Below are 24,656 nucleotides of genomic sequence, written 5' to 3'. Positions count from 1 at the left end.
TGGATGAAATAGGTAAGTTCAGTTGAGAAATTCTGGCACATGGAAAGGAAAGATTTATAACTAAGGAAGGCTCTGACTGAAAATTTCAGTCAGCAGTGAGAAAAAATGACATATCTTCTTATTTCTCTATAGTTAGAAATAATTTGTGCTAATCAACTTAAAAGTCCATAACAAAGTCTAACCCACATCATTTTTTACAACTCCATATCTAAGCAATATTATGGTTTTATACCAAAGTCTGACTTGGATTAATTTAATTATCAATAGCATTTAAAATAGTATTAAAAGGTGCCCTCAATCCAATGCTTAATATAAAGTGTTTGTTAAATGTTCAGTGGTTCATCATTAAAATAATTATTTTAGTATAAACTCTCATCGCTTGTTTATAGACAGTTGAAGCCATGCAATATTGACATTTAGAAAAATAAATAGATTAGTGTTTATCAGTAGCTTACTTTGTACAGTGACAGATGTAAAGTCATTATGTGAAGAAGGAAAATTCAGCTCAAACTGAAGCAGAGTCAGAGGCATTTTAAAGTCATAATACCACTATTAGCCACTAGGAGCAACTTAAAAAAAAAAAAAAAGACAGACACAGAACTTCAAACTTCTCTGAAAATAGCTTTATTTATAAAGCACCTTAAAACAACCACAGTGGACCAAAGTGCTGTGCAGAAGACTAAAGCACAATACATAAAATTAATAAAAGCATTAAGAAGCAATAAAATCAATTAAAATAAAACAAGTTAAAATATAAAAACAGAAACAAAATGTCAACATTGCAGGAGTGTTAAAAAGCCATGGAGAACAGGTGGGTTTTAAGAAGAGATTTTAACATCCTAAGACCCATGAAATGTCACCAAAGAGCAAGCTTTTTTAGTTTTTTATTAAATAAGTGCCTATATTGGAAACATCATGATGCAACAGTTTTTTCAGAAGCAGTTTTTAAAAATTTTATGGAATGGCCTTTGTGGTGGACAGTTTTCTTTTCCTTTTTTTTTGTATAAAGTTGTGAAACTCTTGTCCACAAATGTGGACAGAAAACCCATAGCTGGGTCTTAAGAGGTTAATAAAAACAGGCAACGAGGAGGCCTGGGAGCAGCAACAGCAAAGGCCCGATATCCTCAGAACTTACAGGTTGTTCTCGGCACCATCAAGAGCAGCTGATCAACTGATCTGAGAGAGCGAGTCAGTGTGTATGTGTGAAGGAGCTCAGAGAGGTGGGGTGGTGTAAGACCACCAAATCCACATAATGTAAAGAATACACTTTGACAACCTGAACTGACACTTAAGAAACTTCAGTTTGTAATATAACTTGTCTCTGCTGCTCAGTTTTATGACAGATTAAAACCTCTGCATGTGCTTTGTTCAGGATACTCCACTGTGTCCACAGTTTTAAGTCCACCTGAAACAAGTCTGTCTGAGCGTTTGCATCACTTCATAATTATTTCTGCATTGTCATCTGGACAGAATTATTTTTCGAAGATGGGGTGTAAGATCGAAAATTAATATCTTTTAAATCTCACAATACTTTGTATTTTCACAAAAAAATATTACCCGGCTTTTGTCACATTACCATTCAAAAGCTGTGTTAAAAAGTAATGCTTTAACATATATAACAAGGAACTAACACTTCTTGGTACTTTTATACACGTACACTGTGGCCTTTGTCTTCTCTATGGTTAGCTAAAAAAACTATGTGGTCTGTGAAGAGACCGGTAGTGTTAGTTTCACAACCTAGAAGTGTAACAAAGTGGTTATACAAAAAAGCACCATATGTTAACTGAAAATGCACCTGATGTTTAGTGCAAAGTTGTTCCATGTATGTTTTACAAGCTGGAGCTGATAAGAACACAGTCAGCATGGTCTTTGTCTTTGTCGTGCTGGAATTAGTTATTAGTCCTAAGTTTGTCATTAACAGCAGTAAATACAAACAAAACACTGGCTGGAAGTTTGTTGGATCATGATGATTTTGCTTTAATACATGAGTTGGATATACATTTAGATGCAGGATTTTAGGTTTTGTTATCACAGATGGAGATGGACTGAATCATAACAGTAATCTAAAAATGTAAATTACTTTAGCTGTTAATAATAAATGAGCAATTGTAAATGAATGTAATCACCAGTAGAAACAACTCTAATAAAAATACTGCTGCCCATTCAAGCAGTAGCATGTGACATGTAAATGACTTCATAAAATTATCATCATATACCAGTAACAGTAACATAGATAAATGCAAACACAAAAACAAAAGCTCAGGTTATACTAGAAATGATCATTTATCTTGTCATTTTTGCCATTAAATACAGCTGATTGACAGAGACACATTTAAAGACAATGAAAACCCTGCTGCTTTAGATATAGAGGACATTTCATTTAAGAATAAGTTTAATACAGCCTTCCTGGTCATATTCATGTTCTTGCACTGAATTATAGGCATGAAAAGTACAAGTAACAGTTGAAAAGACACAGTTTAACTTCAGCTATGTTCTCTCTTCCACACAGCTTAACAATCACAACAAGAGATGGTAATGAAGGTAAAGTCAGATTGATGCTGTTGAAAAATTACACAATCTGTCAAAGAAAATGGTCCAAGTTCAATGTTGGTAAGGTGCTGAGTGAGAAACTTATTCAAGAAAAAAATTCATCACTGTTTCATGTTCCACAGACTTATTATTGTAGCCCAGTGGTTCTCACTCTTTTTCTGTCAGGCCCCCCTTTGGAGAATGAAAAATCTCCAGCCCCCCTCAACCCCAACAACATTGTAACAGTGGTGCAATTATAAATTTTATTCAAAGAAACATCAATATTGTAACAATACTTTTTACTCTTCGTTGAATAATTTGTTGTGCAAATTAAAAATAACTTACATTTTTGTTTGAATAATGCAAATGAACTCAATAAGACTGCCCCCTGAGACAATATTTATCCAAATAAAAATAGGAAATGTGCAATTATCTTACAACTATGACAATAAAGTTTCTTTTTTTAGAACAGCAAACAAATTTTGGCAACAAAGATGAACCTTTTAACCATATCAGTGGCTGCAATGAACATACATTACATTGCACATCTCAGAACATTAAAGTACAAACTGTGCAAAAACACAAACATTGCACATTTTTCATTTACAGTCAAATCCTTGTCCATTCTCCAAACCTAAACTCTTTGTCTAGTCTAGTGACATGTCACCATGGCAGTAGATTTGTTTGTTGTACGTCCCTAATACGAGTCCCGGGTGCTCCAACACTAAAACATTAGTTCCACCTGTTACATTTTTTAACCTGAAGAAAAAAAGATTCAGGAGTGATCCCATGCCCCCCTGGCAAGCCTTCGCATCCCCTCTATGGGGACCGCCCCACAGTTTGAGAAACACTGATGTAGCCCAACACAACCAAAAGGTAAGATCCTTACATTGGATAAATAATAATGCAGTGATTAATATGTTTCATCTGGGACAATTTATTTAATCCTAACTGGTGCAATGAGTAACTTCTCATTTCTTAAACAAAATATCAAAAGACATATCCCAATATTATTCTCTTTCGGATTCCATGACTAAAACCAGGAATGATAGTGAGCCATCGTCTGCAGGGAAGAACTGGTGTCAGAAGTGATCATGACTAGAAATAACGTGAACCTTTGAAAGAAATTCCACAGACACAGTGTGAAGAGAACTAAAGGGATAGGGATTAAATTTATCAGTGACTCTAATCAGAAAAATGGGATCGATATGCTAAAAAAAAACAAAAACAGAGACTTCTTCAAAACCATAATTTTGCTGGAGAGCAAAAAAACTGGACTATGTTTCAGGTCATGTGGTCTGAGGAGTCCAGACTGACTCTGTTCCAGTGTGGTGGGGGCATCACGTTGAGAGGAGAAGGGGATGGAGTGATTACCCATCATGCCTAGTGCCTACAGTACAGGCCTGTGGGGACAGTGTTATGATCTGGGGTTGATGTGTTTTGTCAGGTCAAAGTTCAGCAACTTTATGTGTCAAAAACATGTGGTTAGCTGAACCTGAATATACTGAATGAGCAGGTTTTTCTATCAAAGGATATTTATTTTGGGAAGATGCCAATGACAGGATTCATCAGACTAACACTGTGAAGAGCAATTCAAGGAGCATGAGACATCATTTTCACACATGGATTTTCCACCAGAGTCCAGACCTGAACTCCTCTGAGAATCTTTACAAAGCAATTTGAGTCTCCTATCACTGATTCAAGAACAATTAATGCAACAATGGATGGGAATAAATGTTGTGATATTATATAAAATTCTTGAAAAGATGCTACAGTGAATATTTTCATTTTCTGCTTTTTTTTTTTTTTTTGTTTTTTTGGCCAAGCTGTGCATTTGTCTCATATTGCCTGTACAGTGCTATAAAACATACCCAGTCCATCAGCAGGTGAGGTTTGATCATCAGGGATAGTGGCATAAACATGGTATACATCAGGCTAAAAGAGAAAAAAAAACAACCGTAAGACATCTTCACATAGATGGTATCTCTTAACCTGTACAGTAGTCATGTTTAGTACAGTGCAGGGCTCACTCACATCTGTATTTTGAGGCTTTTGCTCGTTCAACATTTCAGAACCTGCCAGAAGAAAAAACACTTGTTTAACCAAAGAAAAAAAGAAAAAAAAAAAGAATAGTCCCATAAAATGTGTAATTGTATTACCTATAAACCTCAATGAACACTTTCAAACTGTTGTAGGTTTTCAGTTCCTGATACCTGGAACAAGCTTCAGCCTGATCTCTATCAACAGACACTGATTCCTTTGACTGATTTTAAAGACAGTGTTAAACCTCTGGAATCAAGGCTGTTGGTCTGTAAATGTTTGAACTGATTGTTCCTTTTTTTCCTGTTTGCAAATGCTTTTATTATTGTAAAACTGTAATTATGTGACTGTATGGCTGCCGCCTTGGCCAGGTCTCCCTTGAAAAACAGATCCCCCCCATATCAGTGGGACCAACCTGGTTAAATAAAGGTTAAATAAATAAATAAAAAAAGGAAGTGACTAAAACTAAAAGACCTTTATCTTGATTGACTCAAAAATATACTCCAGATTTAGATCTCTAATAGATCATGAGACCTGTAATTCTTTTCAAGCATTTCCTCTCATTTATGTTACTACTGTTTTTATGTTGAATTTATAGAGGAAAGGGATTTATTGTTGCCTTTTCTTATGTAATGACCAAGTATTAAAAGCTTTTCCAAATTACTTCATATTAAAGTTACATTCTACACCCTTCACTCTGCAAATGGGCTGAGAGCTATGACACTTGTAGAAAAAGTATTCATAGAAATATGCAGATAAAAACATAATCTCTGTCTGTACATATAGGTGAAAATGAAAAGCTCAACAGTAGAGCTGAAGGTACCAGGTACACAGGTGATCTGACTGTAGGCTGTGTTGTTAGCAGGAGGATCCTCTCCCTTAAAATGGAGAAAGTCTTGATTAAGCGAGAAAAAAACACAATAATAACAGAAACTGATTCCCATGAGGCTGCAACTCAGTTATTTTATCATTGTAATATTACAGAAAATAGATCAAGTCTGTTCAGTTACCATTTCTCCACAGTGAAGTTGTGTTGTGAGCATTAAGTCGCCTGCAACAGAGGCCAAAACACATAAAATATGGAACAATGTGGTTTGCAAATACTGTGATGCTGCATGACCAATGTATGTGCACATTACCGTTCCCTTTTGCTCGTGACCTGAAGGAATAAAGAAAGAAAAAATGTTTTTGATAAAGACCATGTTGTCAGTGTACAAGAATGCAGGACAAACAAACAACAGATGAGACCAACACAATTTGGGGCATTAAATAGTCTAATGTAACACTAATAAGTAATTACTTCATCAAAATTTAAAAAAAAAATAAATAAATAAAACCTGTCCTGATACTTTCATTTTATTTCAACTCCAAATACAAATTTATATGGAAAAAGCCAATCAAAAAAGAAAAGTAAATGTACTTTGACATGATGTATTCATTCATATATCACATTCATGTTTGTAAGTATAGATCCATTCCTCATGTACATTCAGGCTCTTACACATTGAAGAAAATGGGACAGTAAAATATTTATCACCATTTCTTTCAAGGCTGGAGGCACCAAGTGATAAAGAAATGGTGAAGGTGTGATTTGGCCCCATTTTTTCTGCAGACAAGTCTACAAACATGGTGTGCAACATAATATAATGGATGGTCTGAGCACAATTCATGTTTCCACTGAGTGGTGGACCATCCCAGGTGACTCCGAGTCCAGAGACGACACTTCTGGACTCTGTCAACATAAGGCCTGTTTTCATTTCAGTAAAGCTGGGCCTTTATGTCTGTAACTCTGGAATGTAGATCTTGAACATGCTTTGATCTGTGGTAAAGTGTGGTGATGGTGAAAAGAACCCAGTCACACAGTTTGAGAAACTTTAAATTAAGACTTACCTCTTATGAATGCACTTATCTGTAAAATTAAACAAAGTAAGCATTTAGATCACAACATTTGGGGGAAAACAAAACACAGAGGGTAATCTGAATACTTAATGGATGGAGGTTGTCATGGAAAACACAACTTTAACTGCATTTGTATACACTGGATGTACATGTTTATTCAGACTTTTATGATACAACACGATCGAGAGCGTTCTCACCACTTTTTCCTTTGTTGCAACAAACTACCAGTCCCAGAGAGATGACTCCCAGAATAACTCCACAGGCAGCCACTAATATTACCCACTTCCATATCCATGGTACTGTTTCTAAACAAAAGGCCACAAACAACCATCACTTTCAGTTCTTAATGAAAGTAGAAAGATTTACATAATCTACAGTACCGCTCACATCAGAGCCTGTCACAGCACAATGTAAACTATGCAATATACAGTGATGCTTTGGTGATAATGTATGTGAATATGTAAATTAAATTAGAAATATTAAAAACAGGTATCTGGACTGTGACATGTCAATCCTGCAAGAAGTCATATGTATTTTTTGTGTTGTAGAAATAGGGCCTGGCCAAGCGAGTAACAGAGTGGAAAAGCACTGTGCAGCAATACTAATCATTCCATATCTGTTATTAAAAATTAATTTAGAAACAACCATAATAGCTCAAATTATGGGTCTAAGCAAGTTCTTTAACATGCCATTAAGGAATAATTAACCAAATATTTAATAAAAACATGAATTTATCATCACTGACAAAGTAAGGAAGTGAGGAAAAAGATACAGCAGTTATTCAAGGTTTGGAAAAAACAAATATTTAGCATACCACACTTTTCTTAATATATGAAAGTACAATATATCCAAAAATGTAACTGATATCATTTTTAGTTTAGTTTTAAAGACATTAATTCATGGTTATGGAGTGAGAATCCAAAAAAGTACAGTGGCGACTCGAGTGAGGTGATGCACCATAAAAATAATCAAAGATTTTATTACGATACTGATCAAATGATCAGTCTTTGGCCACATATGTTTCATTACTATATTTAATACACATCTTTCAGCTGTTTTTTTTTTTTTTTTATAATAAATAACATTCAAAATCATTATAGTATTTGATTATTATAAAATATAAGATTAGACACAGGCATATATTTTGAACATATTTATTTACACATTGGTATTTACACTCTGAATTTATGCTGTATACGTGCATTTACAACCTTTACCATTCTTAATTTACATTTTATTCTCATATATTTTCTTATCCACTTGTAATTCAGGTACAAATTAAATTAAGACAGTTTTAGAAACTAGAAATAGTTGTCTTTTATGCTGAGTAATCAAAAATATTATTTTAGATTAAAAAGAAATTGAACCTGATGTTCAATTTCGTTTGGCCAGGCCCTATAATAATAATACTAATAATAATAATAATAATAATAATAATAATAATAATAATAATAATAATAATAATAATAATAACAACTTCTTTGTACTATGACAGTAATCGGGACAGTTAGAACAGTAGTGAGTTACCAGTTAACTAAACAGTAGTGAACGAACAAAACCAAATTTTTTTAAAGGCAAAAATATAAATATTTACTTTAAATAATTAAAAGGAAATAAAACAAAAATGAGTGGGAACTATACCCAATCCCGATAAAAGTGCAATAAAAAAACAAAAAGAGACAACATCACGTCATAAAAATAGTGAAAGTGGTTGACAGTCATTGTGATGGAATGTACTAATTATTATCTTATGTTATTATATATTATATCTAATAATCTTATTTGTATTTTGTTTAATTTAGCTAAAGGACAGTCATATTTCCCTTTGGGATAAATTAAGTGAATCTAAATCTCAATGTCTTCCAAACTCCTACTTAGTTCAGAAACTACCAGCAGAAAATAAAATGTGGAAGAGACTGAATATCTAAAATTAAAGAAGTATTTAAGTATTTAGTGTTAGTGAGATGTATGAGGTATTTTGCTTCATTTTCTCACCTTTATTACTTGAGTCTTGCTTTTGTTGGGTCACATTCAAAACACTCACTTTAGAAGTACACAGAGGTGTCTGATCTAATAAGTAGAAACATTTATAACAGTGTTATAATGTATCTTGGAGTATTTGACGCTGTTGTTGTGAATCTCACCTGTAGGTTTGTGTTCTGATGTTGGATGTAGAGCAGCAGAGGTCAGACTGATGGTAGGATCAGTCATAATTTCTAAAGGACACAAACAAAAGTGTGAACCTGTGTAGTAGGCTGAGGTGACTGATCTAATGAATAGTCGCAAAGATTTATAACATATATAGTGTTGTGTTGTATCTGAGAGTATTTGATGCTCTTGTTCAGAATCTTACCTGCAGTGTTGTGTTCTGATGTTGGGTTTAGAGGAGACTCATCAGAGGTCGGTATGTTTGTGAAATCAGTCACTAGTTCTCAAGGACAAAAAACAAAAGTAAAGTCAATTTTTATCATATACATTTCTTCTCTAGAAGTGCTACTGTCACATGGTTTATAAATGGTCAAAGTATCTCACGGACAGGAGTTACAGGATCAAAAGTACCAGGTCAGAATACAGTGGACATGTAGAGTGGATCCTACCTGGTGTCACTGTGAGAACTGGTTTCTTGTTGGACTCTGTGTTCACAATATCTAACAATTAAAAAAAGAAAACTCTGATTGGTGTCTGTCAATTTAGTATGTATTGAAATATCTTGCATACAAAGAAGTGACTCTAAACTGAAACAGTTTACAGTTAGACATCTTAATAACTGTATTCGTATTCATCACAGATACAGTGTGGCCATAAAATGTCATTTTGATTATATTTTTAACCATTTTAATTGACATAAGTACATTTTTGTAGATACAATATGTGATAGTTTTCCATTTCATATATTTACCTGCAGCTCATTTTAGAAATAGAATCACATACAGTTCAGTCTCTGCAGCGTCTGAATGGTGACTTACCAGTCAAACTGTATCCATCACTACGAGGAGACACAGAGCTGTCTGACAAACTGTAATCACAGCTCACATCTTTCTTCTGGACTACATCAAGGAATCTCAACAACTCATTCACTGGGACAGAAAACTGGCAGATCCTCTGTTTGTTTGAGGTCTTTTTACCCCAGGTAGTTGCTGTTATTTGGGGACGAGTTGATTCTCCAAAGTACAGGTTACATCGTGTGTCATCCTTCACATGTTCAGGTAGTGAACACACAATGACAAAACTTTCATCACGATGAACACTTATCTGTGGTTTTTGACCTAAAAATTATAAGTAGTTTAGTATAAATGACAATGAATAAGCTGTTGGAACAAACTAGTACAGTCACTGACAGAAGACTACCTTCAAAGATAAAAGAAACATAAGAACACTTACTTTGTACAGTGACAGATGTAAAGGCACTGTGTGGAGACGGAGAATCAGCCTCCCTGTGGTTTACACTGTAATAACATTTTAGTTTAACTTCAACAGGAAGATGTTGATTCACCATCAGATCAGCCCCTTTCAGTGTCTGTACACATGATGAGTCTCCTAAAATTCTTCCACTTAATGTGTAGAAATAACACCTGGATACAGACACAGATGAAGGAGTCTGACAGTTTAATGTAACTGAGTCTGTCTCTGTGATCACTGGAGGATCGATGATCAGTGTAGGTGGAAAAAGAGCTGAAAAAATATACAATAAAATAAATAAATACTTGAAAATATGACTTATGACTTTATTTTTCTTTTTTTTTCCTAATGTGATTCTTTAAATGAACTTTACGTTAATAAATCCTGATTAAGATTTGTGATGAATCTTTCAGTGTTTGTACCCGAAGTAAACTAGAATAACAATGCAATGAAAAAAGGCTGTGCCAAATACTTGCACTGTATTTACTTTTAAATTATAGTTAATTTAGAGTACACAGTTATACAGCATAGAGGTTCATATTCATATTAAAACTCAACTTGTTGCTTTTGCTGATACTTACATTGAACAGTGATGGAGAATGAGTCACTGTATGATGATGCATATTTTTGAAAGTAAAAACATTTTACATTAATCTCAGTTGGTGGACTTTGTTTCACAATTGACAACAGCTCAGTTCCTGTCAGTTTCTTCAGACATGAAAACCGTTTAGCAGGTTGTCTTCCAATAAAGTAGAAACACTCAGATACAGGTGATGGAGTCTGACAGTTTAATGTAACTGTGGCTTTCTCTGTGATCACTGGAGGATCAACCAACAGTTTAGGTGCACGAAGAACTGAAAGATTAAAAATACATAGATTTAATACCTGTATGATCACTTAATGAATAGAAAATGTGATTTAAATGTGATCAATGGAGGTTATTATACTATCAGAGTATAAAACTGCATGAAAATATTACAACAAAATAATATTAATAGACTACAATAATACAATTATAGCAGTACATCAGACTTCGTAAAGTCAAGTCAAGAACTTACATACCTCGTCCTTTTACTTCAAAAACTAAATCTGTTGGGGAAAAAAAACAAAGAAATACAAAATGTACTGTTTTTTCCACACAGTTTACTAAAATCATTCATTCTAATATAACAGCCATGTACATTATTTGACTTTAGTAAAGTTATACAACTATGTTCCGTTTTTGCTGAAAACAGAGATGTTTTATGCTTCATAGAGACACAATTTGAGTTTGATTAAATGGATCTGTTTTGAAAGTGAAAATCAAATAAGAGATTAAACTCACATGTGAGGATGAGTATCAGCAGATGTCCAGCCATGATAAAAGCATAAAAATGTAAATGTCCTATAGTCCTTTAAAGGCTAAACTGGTTTATCTGACTACACAAACTACAGATCACTTGTCACTCCCTGATTCACTCTAGAAAACCACACACAGAGGTGAAAAAGGCCTCCCACACCAGTGACACCACTGAAAAGACCCAATAAGTGCTTTGTATTTAGATCAACTCTAGTGTAGTGTTGAGTTTCTCATACACAAAACTAAAGAGTGTTCATCACCTTCCCCTTTTTTCTTGCTTATTGTTTGTCTGGACGGACGGACGGACGGACGGACGGACGGACGGATGGATAGATAGATAGATAGATAGATAGATAGATAGATAGATAGATAGATAGATAGATAGATAGATAGATAGATAGATAGATAGATAGATAGATAGATAGATAGATAGATAGATAGATAGATAGATAGATAGATAGATAGATAGATAGATAGATAGATAGATAGATAGATAGATTACCAGCCAGTGGTGGCTTTTGTTACAATGATGATAGCTGTTTTTTTTTTTTTTTTATCACATTTTTTTTTTTTATTTTCTTGAAGACAAAAAAGAAAAAATGTATAACACAGCAAATTTACAATACATTTCATGCATGTATGATATGTTAAGATAAAATGATGACCCCAGTGAGTAGCGGATTTGTATTCTCTCAGTGTTAAACTAAGCTATGCTAAGCTAACTGGGTGCAGCTGTGAGTTCAGTGTGTAAGATTCAGATTTTTTTTTTATTGATGCACAGAGAAAGAAACATATATATACATGAGCAGTTTACAACAGATATACATGAAAGGGAACCCCAAAGAAGCAAGAGTGCTTATAGATAGGGGATCCAAGCAACCAACAAATAGAATACAAACTCAAGTGGATCAAAATAAAGAAATAGAATATAATATTCATAGCTACGCTTCTATGAGTATATAATCTCCAGAAAATAAGGACAATATTTCTGTTATGTAGAAAAGGCACTGATATGTGAAGAGTGAATGTCCCACCTTCATGTTGAACCACCTTGTTTTGCTGAATTTTATTGTCTTTTCTTTTTTCTTTTTTTTTTTCCGTAACAAGCAGTAACTCTGAGGTGCCTTAAAAGCTCCTACCAAGAAGGGACCGGTGCTATTTTTTCTTTAAATATACAACCCAGAACAGACCAAACACCTACTCCAAGGAGGGTCTGTCATGTTTTTAGTGGCCACAGCTGGAGTAGCTGGGGGTTTTCAGTCTGCATCTTCACCACTAGATATCACTAAATATCATACATTAAACATTTAAGGAAGTAGCATAGTTTAACAATAAGAAAACAGATTCCCAAGAGAATATGAACACAGCAGTTATAGTTTTGTGTCAGTCGGTTGCTAATTCATAATCGTATATGACTGACATAGTTGAAAAGCCAAGTGGTGTTTGGCCTCCTACTCCAGTCCTTGTGGTGTAAAACCCAGAGGTGGAGGTGACTAAACAGAGATGTAATGGACTGAACACGACTAAACTTTATTATCTGTGACATCAGAGTGGGTTAATCAACTACTTCCTGTTATTTCTGGAGTCCTGAAAGTGTATCTCACTCAAGGCAACTTGGCAATCCTGCAAAAATCATCCAATCATGTAACAATGACAAGTAAAAACAACTCTGATTGGCTGCAGGGCACAAAAATGCACCCAGAATGAATCTTACATTCTCCAATGAGAGCACAGCCTTGTATCACCTGCTCAGCAACAGTTTTAACAACCACGTATACACTGATCAGTCCATCACCCTGAAACCAGGAAGTGAACATAGTCATGCAGAAGTTAAAGTTCACTTACAAACAACATGACTAAATGTTGATGTGAACTATAGGAGACAGGATGAGTATTATAAGACAGTAAATTAACATGTAATTTTAATTTTCCTGAAAATAATATGGTTAAACAGCTCTTCTACAAGTAATTTTAAGTGGGTGCAGCTCTTCCTTTGGAGCAGCACTCAGATTATCTTATCATTTAAACTAACTTTTATTTAAACTAATAAGACAAAAATACTTTATATATTTATTTCAATTTCTTACTATAATTATGCACAGTTTTTATATTTCTTAGTCATGTTGTCATTTCATGTTTTCTTATTTACATCTATTACAAATCCAATGAAGTAAATACAATTTACAGTTATATACAGTAAATGTGTTTTCTAATGATTAACATCTATTAATTTACATATAAATGACAACATGTCTTCTTCTTTGCAAAATAAAAACAAGACACAGTGATTGGATTTGACGTCTCAGTCCTGCACACGGTGGGTCTGGACTGATGAGCTCCCTCCTTTGGTGTGATTCTGGTTGTATTTGTTATTCTAAAAAAAATAGTGAACCAGATATTAATGGGGGTTTTTCTGCATGGTGTTTTAGTTAAAATCATTACATCTTATATATCAGTTTTTTGAGATCCAGTTTACAATATACAGTTTACCTAATACATTTTTATGATAATATAAGTATATTTATTTGATGTCCACTGTCCATCAGCCACTGAAATATTTGGTTCTCACCAATACATTTCTGAGCGAACAGAGCTATCAATCCCAGCAAGACGACGCCCACAGATCCCTCACAAACACATACAACTATCAGCAAATTCCACATCCATGTTTCTGTTTTTAGAAAAATAAAGTCAGTTTCACCTCTTCCAGAATGTAAAAAGACTTTCTGTCAGTCTATGGCATCCATCCCATGATATTATAATAATATACAGTAATATATGATATATCAAATACATGATGCCAGTTTTTGGTGAACATGTTTAAGACAATAAAAAATAGAACAAAAATGTATGATAAAAATAATGAATTTTTAGTGTTAATAAGAAGCATCATGTGTGAAGTATTCTGTTCTCATTTCTCAACTGAGCATGTGAAGTAGGTTGAGGCTGAGTATTTGATGCTGTTGTTGTGAATCTCACCTGTAGATTTGTGTTCTGATGTTGGATATGGAGGAGCAGCAGAGGTCAGACTGATGGTGGGATCAGTCATTATTTCTAAAAGGACAAACAAACGTATGAGCCGGTGACTGATCTAATAAATAGTCACAAACATTTATAACATATATAACATTTTATTGTATGTGCTCTTGTTCAGAATCTTACCTGCAGTGTTGTATTCTGATGTCGGGTTTAGAGGAGACGCATCAGAGGTCAGTATGTTTGTAAAATCAGTCACTAGTTCTCAAGGACAAAAAACAAAAGTAAAGTCAATTTTTATCATATACATTTCTTCTCTAGAAGTGCTACTGTCACATGGTTTATAAATGGTCAAAGCATCTCATGGACAGGAGTTACAGGATCAAAAGTACCAGGTCAGAAAACAGTGGACATGTAGAGTGGATCCTACCTGGTGTCATTGTGAGAACTGGTTTCTTGTTGGACTCTGTGTTGACAATATCTAACAATTGAAAAAAGGAAACACTGATTGGTGTCTGTCATTTTAGTATGATTTGAAATATCTTGCATACAAATGAAAAGCTATTTATATTATTTGTCTGAACTTTTCTCTGAATTTGACTTTTTGTTATACAGTATATACTGTAAATTTCACTGAATTCACCAAAAAAAAAAAAAGTGACTCTAAACTGAAACAGTTTACAGTTAGACGTCTTAATAACTGTATTCGTATTCATCACAGATACAGTGTGGCCATAAAATGTTATTTTGATTATGTTTTTAACCATTTTAATTGACATAAGTACATTTTTGTAGATACAATGTGTGATAGTTTTCCATTTCATATATTTATCTGCAGCTCATTTTAGAAATAGAATCACATACAGTTCAGTCTCTGCAGCATCTGAATGGTGACTTACCAGTCAAACTGTATCCATCACTACGAGGAGACACAGAGCTGTCTGACAAACTGTAATCACAGCTCACATCTTTCTTCTGGACTACATCAAGGTATCTCAACAATTCATTCACTGGGACGGAAAACTGGCAAATCCTCTGTTTGTTTGAGGTCTTTTTTCCCCAGGCGGTTGCTGTTATTTGGGGACAAGTTGATTCTCCAAAGTACAGGTTACATCGTGTGTAATCCTTCACAGGTTAAGGTAGTGAACACACAATGACAAAACATTCACCACGATTAACACTTATATGTGGTTTTTGACCTCAAAAAATATAAGTAGTTTAGTATAAATGACAATGAATAAGCTGTTGGAACAAACTAGTACAGTCACTGACAGAAGAATACCTTCAAAGATAAAAGAAACATAAGAACACTTACTTTGTACAGTGACAGATGTAAAGGCACTGTGTGGAGATGGAGAATCAGTCTCTCCTTGGTTTACTATGTAACTACATTTTAGTTTAACTTCAGCAGGAGGACGTTGATCCACCATCAGATCAGTCCCTGTCAGTGTCTGTACACATGATGAGTCTCCTAAATTTCTTCCACTTAATGTGTAGAAATAACACCAGGATACAGACACAGATGAAGGAGTCTGACAGTTTAATGTAACTGAGTCTGTCTCTGTGATCACTGGAGGATCAATGATCAGTGTAGGTGGAAAAAGAGCTGAAAATGAAAAAAGGTTGTGTCAAATACTTGCACTGTATTTACTTTTTTAAGTAATAGTTAATTTAGAGTACACAGTTATAGAGTACAGAGGTTCATATCCATATTAAAACTCAACTTGTTGCTTTTGCTGATACTTACGTTGAATGGTGATGGAGAACGTGCCACTGTATGATGATGCAGATGTGTAAAGGTAAAAACATTTTACATTAATCTCAGCTGGTGGACTTTGTTCCACAATTGACAACAGTTCAGTTTCTGTCAGTTTCTTCACACAGGAAAACTGTCTGGCAGGATTTCCTCCAATAATGTAGAAACACTCAGATGACAGTAACTGTGGCTTTCTCTGTGATCACTGGAGGATCAACCAACGGTTTAGGTGCACAAAGAACTGAAAGAAAGAAGAGCTTAAAATTCATGTCCATGAAGTGTTATAGTTTATTAATAAAAGAGTACCATTAGTTACCAGTGTTATATACAGAAACAGTAGCAACAAACTTGAAAATAAAATAAAATAAAATAAAAGATAAAAATTAGAAAATAGCTGAATACACTTAATACTATTCAGTGTAACATGGGGACATATTGCAACCATGGAAGTTAAAGTGGATCATGAGTGCATATGAAGTTGAAGACGTCTCACAGATTGGTCATTACACACAAGTTCATTAGAACCTGATTTTAACTTTTCACACTGTTTCAGTTTCTGTCACTTTAAAAATATGTGAGCTGCCCATGCCCATGCCTTTCCTGTTGGTGCCATTCGATACCATTATCTAGACACCAAAGGTTAACAACCACAGCTCAAACTGAAGCTGATTCTGGGGCTTTTTAAAGATATAATACCATTATTAGCCACTAGGAGCAGCTTAAAAATAACCAAACAAACAAGAACTCTGGCCCCATAGACTTACACTGAACTTCTCTCTAAAAATATTAATTCAGTTTGTTTTTTTTCCAGGACTCTGGTCTTGTGTTTTACTTGAAACCTCTAGTAAGTAATGTGGTGGTCCCCCCTTAAATTACTGCTCTGTTAATGAGATCTCAGGTCACATGTAAATCTTTGATATGATGTCATCATGGTTCCTCTGTTCCATCATAGTTAGTCTATGATTAACACCCTGCTACCCTGCTAGTATGCGAAGGCTGGGTCCTGGAGGACACACCACATACACCAATATCTAAATGGCTTGTTCCAGGTGCAGTTATCTGTAGGCCTCAAATTTCTCTGTTGAGGAGACTTTTGGACAGACTTTCTGTTTAGAGGCCCTAGTTTTATAACTGAGAAACAGATTCAAACCTTATCTGTCACAATCAGACTTGGGAGTAATGTGTTACAAAAGTAATACATTACAGTAACAGATTACTTTTTGCTGTAACACAGTGGTGTAAGGCATTACTAATCAATTTTCAGTAATATTTTACTTGGTTCATGTTCAACAGCGCTTGCACTATAACACACTTTTCTCCTATAATTTAACAGCTCAAATGAAAAAAAACAAAAAACAAAAAAAAACAAAAAACAAACAGCAAGACCGTGAGACCTTAAGGAATCAAAAATGCAGCAGGAAAGTTCTATTTCCTGTTGGTGTTCACCCAATGGGTGAAGATGGCAGAAGCCAGTACATTCACGGCATGGATGCAAGGTCATTACTAACCCTATCCCTACTTTCAAAAAGCTACTTAGCATGATCCCTGTGATCAGCAGTTCATCAGATTGGGTTCTACTGCGTTGCGTACACACCATATATGATGAGAGCTTGTATGTAACTCAAAAGTAATACAGGAGTCATGTAATGCATTACAATTCTGAGACAGTAATATTGTAAGGTAAGGAATTACTTTTAACTTCCTGAGACCCAGGAAATGTCAGCAAAATACAAGCTTTTTTTGTTTTTTTATTAAATAAGTGCCCATATTGGAAACATCATGATGCAACAATTTTTTCAGATGCAGTTTTTAAATTTTTTATGGTTTGTCCTTTGTGATGGACAGTTTCTTTTTTTTTGTTTTTTTTTTTTGTATAAAGTTGTGCAACTCTTGTCCACAAATGTGGACAGAAAACCCATAGCTAGGTCTTAGGAGGTTAAATAACAGTAACAAGTAATCTGTAATGAATTACAGTTTGGAAGTAACTTGCACAACACTGGTCACACTGTGTCTCCTGTAATAATACATTACAATAGTGTTTCTGCTTTACACAAATAATGACTAAATTATAATATAAGTGTAATGTCATCAGAAAGGCAAGAAAACTGACCTTGTCCTTTAACCTGAGAAAGGCAATCTGGTAATGGAACAACAAAACATACAATATTATACATGCAGTATTTTATTAAAAAAAACAACAACAACAACTCTAAAGCAGGATGTTTCATTCACTTACATATCAGGAGAACTAACAGCAAAGATTGAGCCATGATGCAGTTAAATACTGTGAGTGTCAAGAAATATCCCAGACTATACCATTCTTTTAGATACAGTAACAAGGTATCATTTCACTGAACGTGCTCTGCAAGAGAAAAAGATGCAGAAAAGCATGATATACAAACATCCACGTGCACGTCTAATGTAACTAACAAAGTGCTGTTTAGATTGGATTAGTAACACTGATAATTCTGTAACAGTAATAATCACAGGTTTTTATAGTGACAATAAAAACTACTGTAAATTTCTTCCAGCAAAGTAATATTTTGATATAAAAATGTTAGTTTGAGTGCATGAGGATTAAAATCTCTGAGACAACTGCCTTTAGTAAAATTACTTGTTAATCTGAATGTAAACAATGTTTTGCTCCTTGACCTATCAGATCTAAACATCATTGAAAGCTGCACAATAAACAGATGAGTAAAGATACAGTAAACACTGAGGCAACAGAAACTATTTTTAGGCAGAAATAATTCAAAGACATTCCTTACTTTGATAAAGTTATGATCCTTTCTGCTCTGCTTTGGTCTCCATTATTGTGTGAATGACTAGTTTTAATTCTACTGTTTCTCTGCTTGTTTCCAACACTGTCTCTGGGGCTAAGCAGGTCACAGAAATGCTCATGGTGTTCAAAATAGCTTCTAACTGCCTGCTGTGGCTGAAAATGAGAAAACAAGAAACAGCAACAGTCGGTGTCACATTCTCACCAGGTTCAAAACTGAACACACTCACTGAAGACTGTTTTGGCCTGAACGATAACCTGTACTGGCTTCTGTCAAGACTCAAGACTAGCAGGAAGTTCACAGATGATACTAATAATATTTATGACGACGCATATATGACAGTGAGGTATATCAGCAAAACCAATGCCTCGTCCACACTAATGCAGATATTTTGCAAAGCTGACATTTTCCTCTACTAGCGGAATTGTACCCGTGGTGCCGTTGTATGATCTTGTGGTACAACAGCGGCATTGTACCCTGTTATGTTCATTGTAGATAATGCTGTTCACAGCTTATCAAAATACGCCATCTAGTGGCCATTGTCAGTTCGCTTCGTTTAGAATAGTAGAAGAAGAGTTAGACAAGAAGTCATTAAAAACGTTCTCACCGCAGTACGTGGCAGCTCTACTTTCCTTAGTTTCTTTTATTTTGGTGTTTGTTAAAACATCGTCTGTAAGTATTATACAGTACAAATGATTCCACACTTTATACATTGTTGTCTGGTTGTGCATTTGAGTGTCAGAACGTTCTCAACAGGGCCGTGCAGAGAGCTATAAAGGGGCAGGAGCTCAAACTTCCAAAAGGGCACATGAAAACGAATAACCCCCAATTACATATGATTTGAAATGTTTAATAAATCATTACACAAAGTATATATTTTTACATTAGTTTGGCAGACAGCTACAATAACAATATGTAATAACTTACGAAGTTGAATAAAGTGATAAAAATTAGGTTTGAAATTCTTTCTTGTTGTAGCCTCCTTGCAGGCCAGGTGAGGATCACTCTGAAAAGGATGGTCTCACTGGTCTTGAATAATCCCCACCCCAAATTGGCAAGTTCTGGAACTGCAGACATTTACAGGAAGATAATTAATGCGTGTGAATGGTGTCCCTAATGCCCATGAATTGTATGTAATGTTATTCCTTATATTGTGCTTACCTGTAGTACTTTTTTTCACCCAGTGGGTAAGGGATCTGCTACTTTTAGCAGCTTCAAGTAGCTCCTTTCTTTTTTGTTTAATGCGTCTTTGTTTGCGAGGCATCTTCCAACTAAATAATAAAACAATAAAATATATAAGAAATACAACAAATACACCCACATACACACCATGCATGTCAAGTTATTTTATTATTCATGAGGGAATGCAAGTGGTGAGTGAGTGGTTGGTGGTGGGCAGATGTGGCTACAACAGTAGTTTGCCACCAGTGTGTATGGAATGAATACAAAATCCAATGAAAAGTGTCACTGAGTTTCCAAAAAAGATATATAATACTAATGCTACATCTTCATCATCATTATTATTACTGTATTTATTATTATCATTCAGTATTATCATTATCAGTATTATTATCATTCAGTATTATCATTATTTTCCATACTCCACATTCTAAGCAAGTCCTTGGAAATACCTTGTTAAAATTATTTGAAAACTGTGAGCTGGCTGTTGCTTATTTTCATTCAATAAATGTATCTGACTAATTAGACTTGACTCAGACTGCACCTATTCTGTGTATAGTAGGCTACTGTAAAAGATGTGCATTTTCTACAATGTAAAAATACATATATCTCAGTCTCAACAGTGAGGACTATTACCATGTGTTACAATTTTGCGGGTATAACTCAACAGTTTATGGAAATAAAACATAAGCAGACATGCGAGTGCTGCAGCAGGACTCAGACTCAGGTGGGCACCAGCTGTTACAGTGGGCTAGTCTGGGAGCTAATGCCATGACGTGATGATGATATTGAATTATTTACTCACTTACGATCGGTTTTTGGCCCCAAAACTATAGTTGTTGAAGAATAGGACCAGGACTGAAAGCGACAAGTGAATGTTTTGCCACATAATGGGGTGGACTCTCACGTACCTTGAATCACGGAGCTCCTCCTCCTCGTTCATTCTCCAGACCAGGACATGTGCGCGTGTGTGTGTTGCAAGGTTGTACAGGAGGAAGGGGCGGGGCGTGACAGAGATGAAAGGGCACCATGACCAGGTCCAGTGACAGCCAAAGTAAACCACTCTAAACATTCATTATCATTGAACAGAAATTTAGTCACGAACATTTTAGTCATGCAGTTTTTTGCTAAAAAAAAAAAAAAAAAAAAAAAACCGGTAAAAAGGGCACTCAAGGGGCTCAAGCCCCCCCCCCCCCCCCCCCCCCGGCCCTCTGCTTTGCACGTGCCAGCTGTGACCTTTGTCTTCTCTATGGTTAGCTAAAAAACTATGTGGTCTGTGAAGAGACCGATAGTGTTAGTTTCACACCCTAACAGTGTAACAAAGTGGTTATACAAAAAAGCACCATATGTTTATATAAAATGCACCTGATGTTTAGTGCAAAGTTGTTCTATGTATGTTTTACAAGCTGGAGCTGATAAGAACACCATCAGCACGGTCTTTGTCGTGCTGGGATTAGTTATTAGTCCTAAATTTGTCATTAATAGCAGTAAATACAAACAAAACACTGGCTGGAAGTTTGTTGGATCATGATGATTTTGCTTTAATACATGAGTTGGATATACATTTAGATGTAGGATTTTAGGTTTTGTTATCACAGATGGAGATGGACTGAATCATAACAGTAATCTAAAAATGTAAATTACTTAGCTGTTAATAATAAATGAACAATTGTAAATGAATGTAATCACCAGTAGAAACAACTCTTTAATAAAAGAGCTGCTACCCATTCAAGCAGTAGTATGTGACATGTAAATGACTTCATAAAATTATCATCATATACCAGTAACAGTAACACAGATAAATGCAAACACAAAAACATAAAGCTCAGGTTATACCAGAAATTAGGACTGTAACGTTACACGAACCGAACCGTTTCGGTACACACCTGTTCGGTACACAGCTGTTCCGAAACGGCACAGTATATTGAGAAAAAGAAAAAGGAACGAAAGGCGTCGTTCGATGCGGAACTTTAAATCCGCGCAAGTTCCACATGGACATATGGAACTAGCGCACAATGACTCGAAACATAAATAGCTGCTTCCATAAGGTTAAAAAAAAACAACAAATATGATGTGAACCTGAAGGGAAGACACTGAAGACCCTCCACCATCATTACAGTCCTGTTTGGGATCAGTACGGGTTCAGGTGAAAGACAACAACGAGGAAAGAGACGTTAATAAGACGGACGTTATCTGGTCCCTAGGAACTACGGTAGTTCTAAAACACTGACACTAGCTCTCTCTCTCTCTCTCCCTCTCTCTCTCTCTCTCTCACACACACACACACACACACACAGACACTCACACTCACACACACACACTCACCTACACACACGCTGTATAATAGAGGAATAGAACCCGGGAGTTGGAAGTTGTAAAGGAGTTGAAAGGATGTAAAGTTTCACTTTCGTTTCACGCCAGCGTTAGTTATTACGTTAGTTATGGACCAAACACTCACGTATAACACCCCACCCCACCCCACCCTTTGACGAAAAAAAAAAAAAAAAAAAGAAATCCCCCCCTTCTGTGTTTTTGACAAATTGCACCCTGCACACACACACACACACACATACACACACACACACACACACAAAGTGGCCTAAACAGTTTATCTATCCTAAAATAAATAATTAGGTTAATTTATTTGTCCATGTTCCTCTTCAGTTTGTTTTAACAGAATACCAGTTTGCTCTCTTGTTAATGTTGCACTTCATGTGGAATTTTTTTTTCTTTTTTTTTTTTTTAAAGCAGAATGTGAACTGACAGAAAAGTGATTAGATTTTTGTTGTTTGTTCAAAACTCCCTTTCAGGAAAAAGTGCAATACTAATGTTTAAAATACATTTAGTAATATTTTATTTTCTATTTGATTTATAGCAGCAGAATTATATTATTCCTGTTTTTCTATATTCGATTGTCTCCAAAAATCAGTGGAAGAATGTTCAAAAATTCATAAATGCATTAAAGACATTTTGAGGGGTTTTCTTTCTTCCCGTACCGAACCGAAAAAAACTGAACCGTGGCTTTCAAAACCGAAAACGCACCGAACCGAAAATTTTGTGTACCATTACAGGCCTTCTAGAAATGATCATTTATCTTGTCATTTTTGCCATTACATACAGCTGATCCACAGAGACACATTTAAAGACAATGAAAACCCTGCTGCTTTAGATATAGAGGACATTTCATTTGAGAATAAATTTAATACAGCCTTCCTGGATCATATTCATGCTCTTCCACTGAATTATAGACATGAAAAGTACAAGTAACAGTTGAAAAGACACAGTTTAACTTCAGCTATGTTCTCTCTTCCACACAGCTTAACAATCACAGCAAGAGATGGTAATGAAGGTAAAGTGAGATTGATGCTGTTGAAAAATTACACAATCTGTCAAACAAAATGGTTCAATGTTGGTAAGGTGCTGAGTAAGAAACTTATTCAAGAAAAAAACTTCATTGCTGTTTCATGCTCCACAGACTTATTTATGTAGCCCAGTGGTTCTCACTCTTTTTCTCTTGGGCCCCCCTTTGGAGGATGAAAAATCTCCAGCCCCCCTCAACCCCAACAACATTGTAACAGTGGTGCAATTATAAATTTTATTGAAAGAAACATCAATATTGTAACAATACTTTTTACTTTTCGTTGAATAATTTGTTGTGCAAATTAAAAATAACTTACATTTTTGTTTGAATAATGCAAATGAACTCAATAAGACTGCCCCCTGAGACAATATTTATCCAAATAAAAAAAGGAAATGTGCAATTATCTTACAACTATGACAATAAAGTTTCTTTTTTTAAAACAGCAAACAAATTTTGGCAACAAAGATGAACCTTTTAACCATATCAGTGGCTGCAATGAACATACGTTACATTGCACATCTCAGAACATTAAAGTATAAACTGCAAAAACACAAACATTTCACATTTTTCTTTTCCAGTCAAATCCTTGTCCATTCTCCAAACCTAAACTCTTTGTCTAGTCTAGTGACATGTCACCATGGCAGTAGATTTGTTTATTGTACGTCCCTAATATGAGTCCCGGGTGCTCCAACACTAAACATTAGTTCCACCTGCTACATTTTCTAACCTGAAGAAAAAAAAAACACCCAGGAGTGATCCCATGCCCCCCCTGGCAAGCCTTCGCATCCCCCCTATGGGGACCGCCCCACAGTTTGAGAAACACTGATGTAGCCCAACACAACAAAAAGGTAAGATCCTTACATTGGATAAATAATCATGCAGTGATTAATATGTTTCATCTGGGACAATTTATTTAATCCTAACTGGTGCAGTGAGTAACTTCTCATTTCTTAAACTAGAAAAGCACTCGGAGAGCACCGACCTCCGCCAAGGCTGATCAGTGGCCCCCCCCACACCAAGGAGGTTATGTTTTTGCCAGGGTTTGTCTGTCTGTCTGTCCGTTAGTGTGCAACATAACTCAAAAAGTTATGGAGAGATTTTGATGAAATTTTCAGGGTTTGTTGGAAATGGGCCCCCCGTGGGCCCCCCCACCCCCGATCACCACCAAAATTTAATCATGTCTTCCTTATCCCATTTCCAGCAAACCTTGAAAATTTCATCAAAATCTGTCCATAACTTTTTGAGTTATGTTGCACACTAACGGACAGACAGACAGACAAACAAACAAAGCCTGGCAAAAACATAACCTCCTTGGCAGAGGTAAATATCAAAAGACATATCCCAATATTATTCTCTTTCAGATTCCATTACTAAAACCAGGAATGATAGTGAGCCATT

The 24,656-nt window shown here is 35.3% G+C and overlaps 2 protein-coding genes across 8 annotated transcripts in view; both read right to left on the bottom strand.

Annotated features, from left to right (window-relative positions):
- Positions 1-4,292: 4,292 nt before the first annotated feature.
- LOC115419977 (uncharacterized) lies at positions 4,293-11,480 on the bottom strand. The gene is made up of 16 exons (XM_030135054.1): positions 11,192-11,480; positions 10,930-10,956; positions 10,449-10,721; positions 9,850-10,140; positions 9,435-9,734; positions 9,066-9,116; positions 8,822-8,899; positions 8,613-8,684; positions 8,464-8,538; positions 6,666-6,773; positions 6,460-6,478; positions 5,709-5,728; positions 5,580-5,620; positions 5,393-5,447; positions 4,564-4,604; positions 4,293-4,464 (listed from the first exon to the last, which is right to left on the bottom strand). Exons 1-16 carry the CDS (start codon positions 11,223-11,225, stop codon positions 4,369-4,371), a joined length of 1,581 nt encoding a protein of 526 aa, XP_029990914.1. The 5' UTR covers positions 11,226-11,480; the 3' UTR covers positions 4,293-4,368.
- A 2,036-nt stretch (positions 11,481-13,516) lies between these two features.
- LOC115419975 (uncharacterized) overlaps positions 13,517-24,656 on the bottom strand; it is a 43,542-nt gene continuing 32,402 nt past the window's right edge. For all 7 annotated transcript variants that reach the window (XR_003935479.1, XR_003935483.1, XR_003935481.1 and 4 more), the window contains 7 exons: positions 15,930-16,179; positions 15,498-15,788; positions 15,082-15,381; positions 14,613-14,663; positions 14,369-14,446; positions 14,186-14,260; positions 13,517-13,580 (listed from right to left, as the gene is read on the bottom strand). The gene's annotated coding sequence lies outside the window, so the exon portion shown is untranslated. The remainder of the gene's footprint in view (positions 13,581-14,185; positions 14,261-14,368; positions 14,447-14,612; positions 14,664-15,081; positions 15,382-15,497; positions 15,789-15,929; positions 16,180-24,656) is intronic.

The sequence above is a fragment of the Sphaeramia orbicularis genome, chromosome 5 (genome assembly GCF_902148855.1).
Source record: "Sphaeramia orbicularis chromosome 5, fSphaOr1.1, whole genome shotgun sequence".
NCBI lineage: Eukaryota > Metazoa > Chordata > Actinopteri > Kurtiformes > Apogonidae > Sphaeramia > Sphaeramia orbicularis.
Note: the sequence above shows the minus strand (reverse complement) of the source record. Positions and strands in the feature narration are given on the sequence as shown.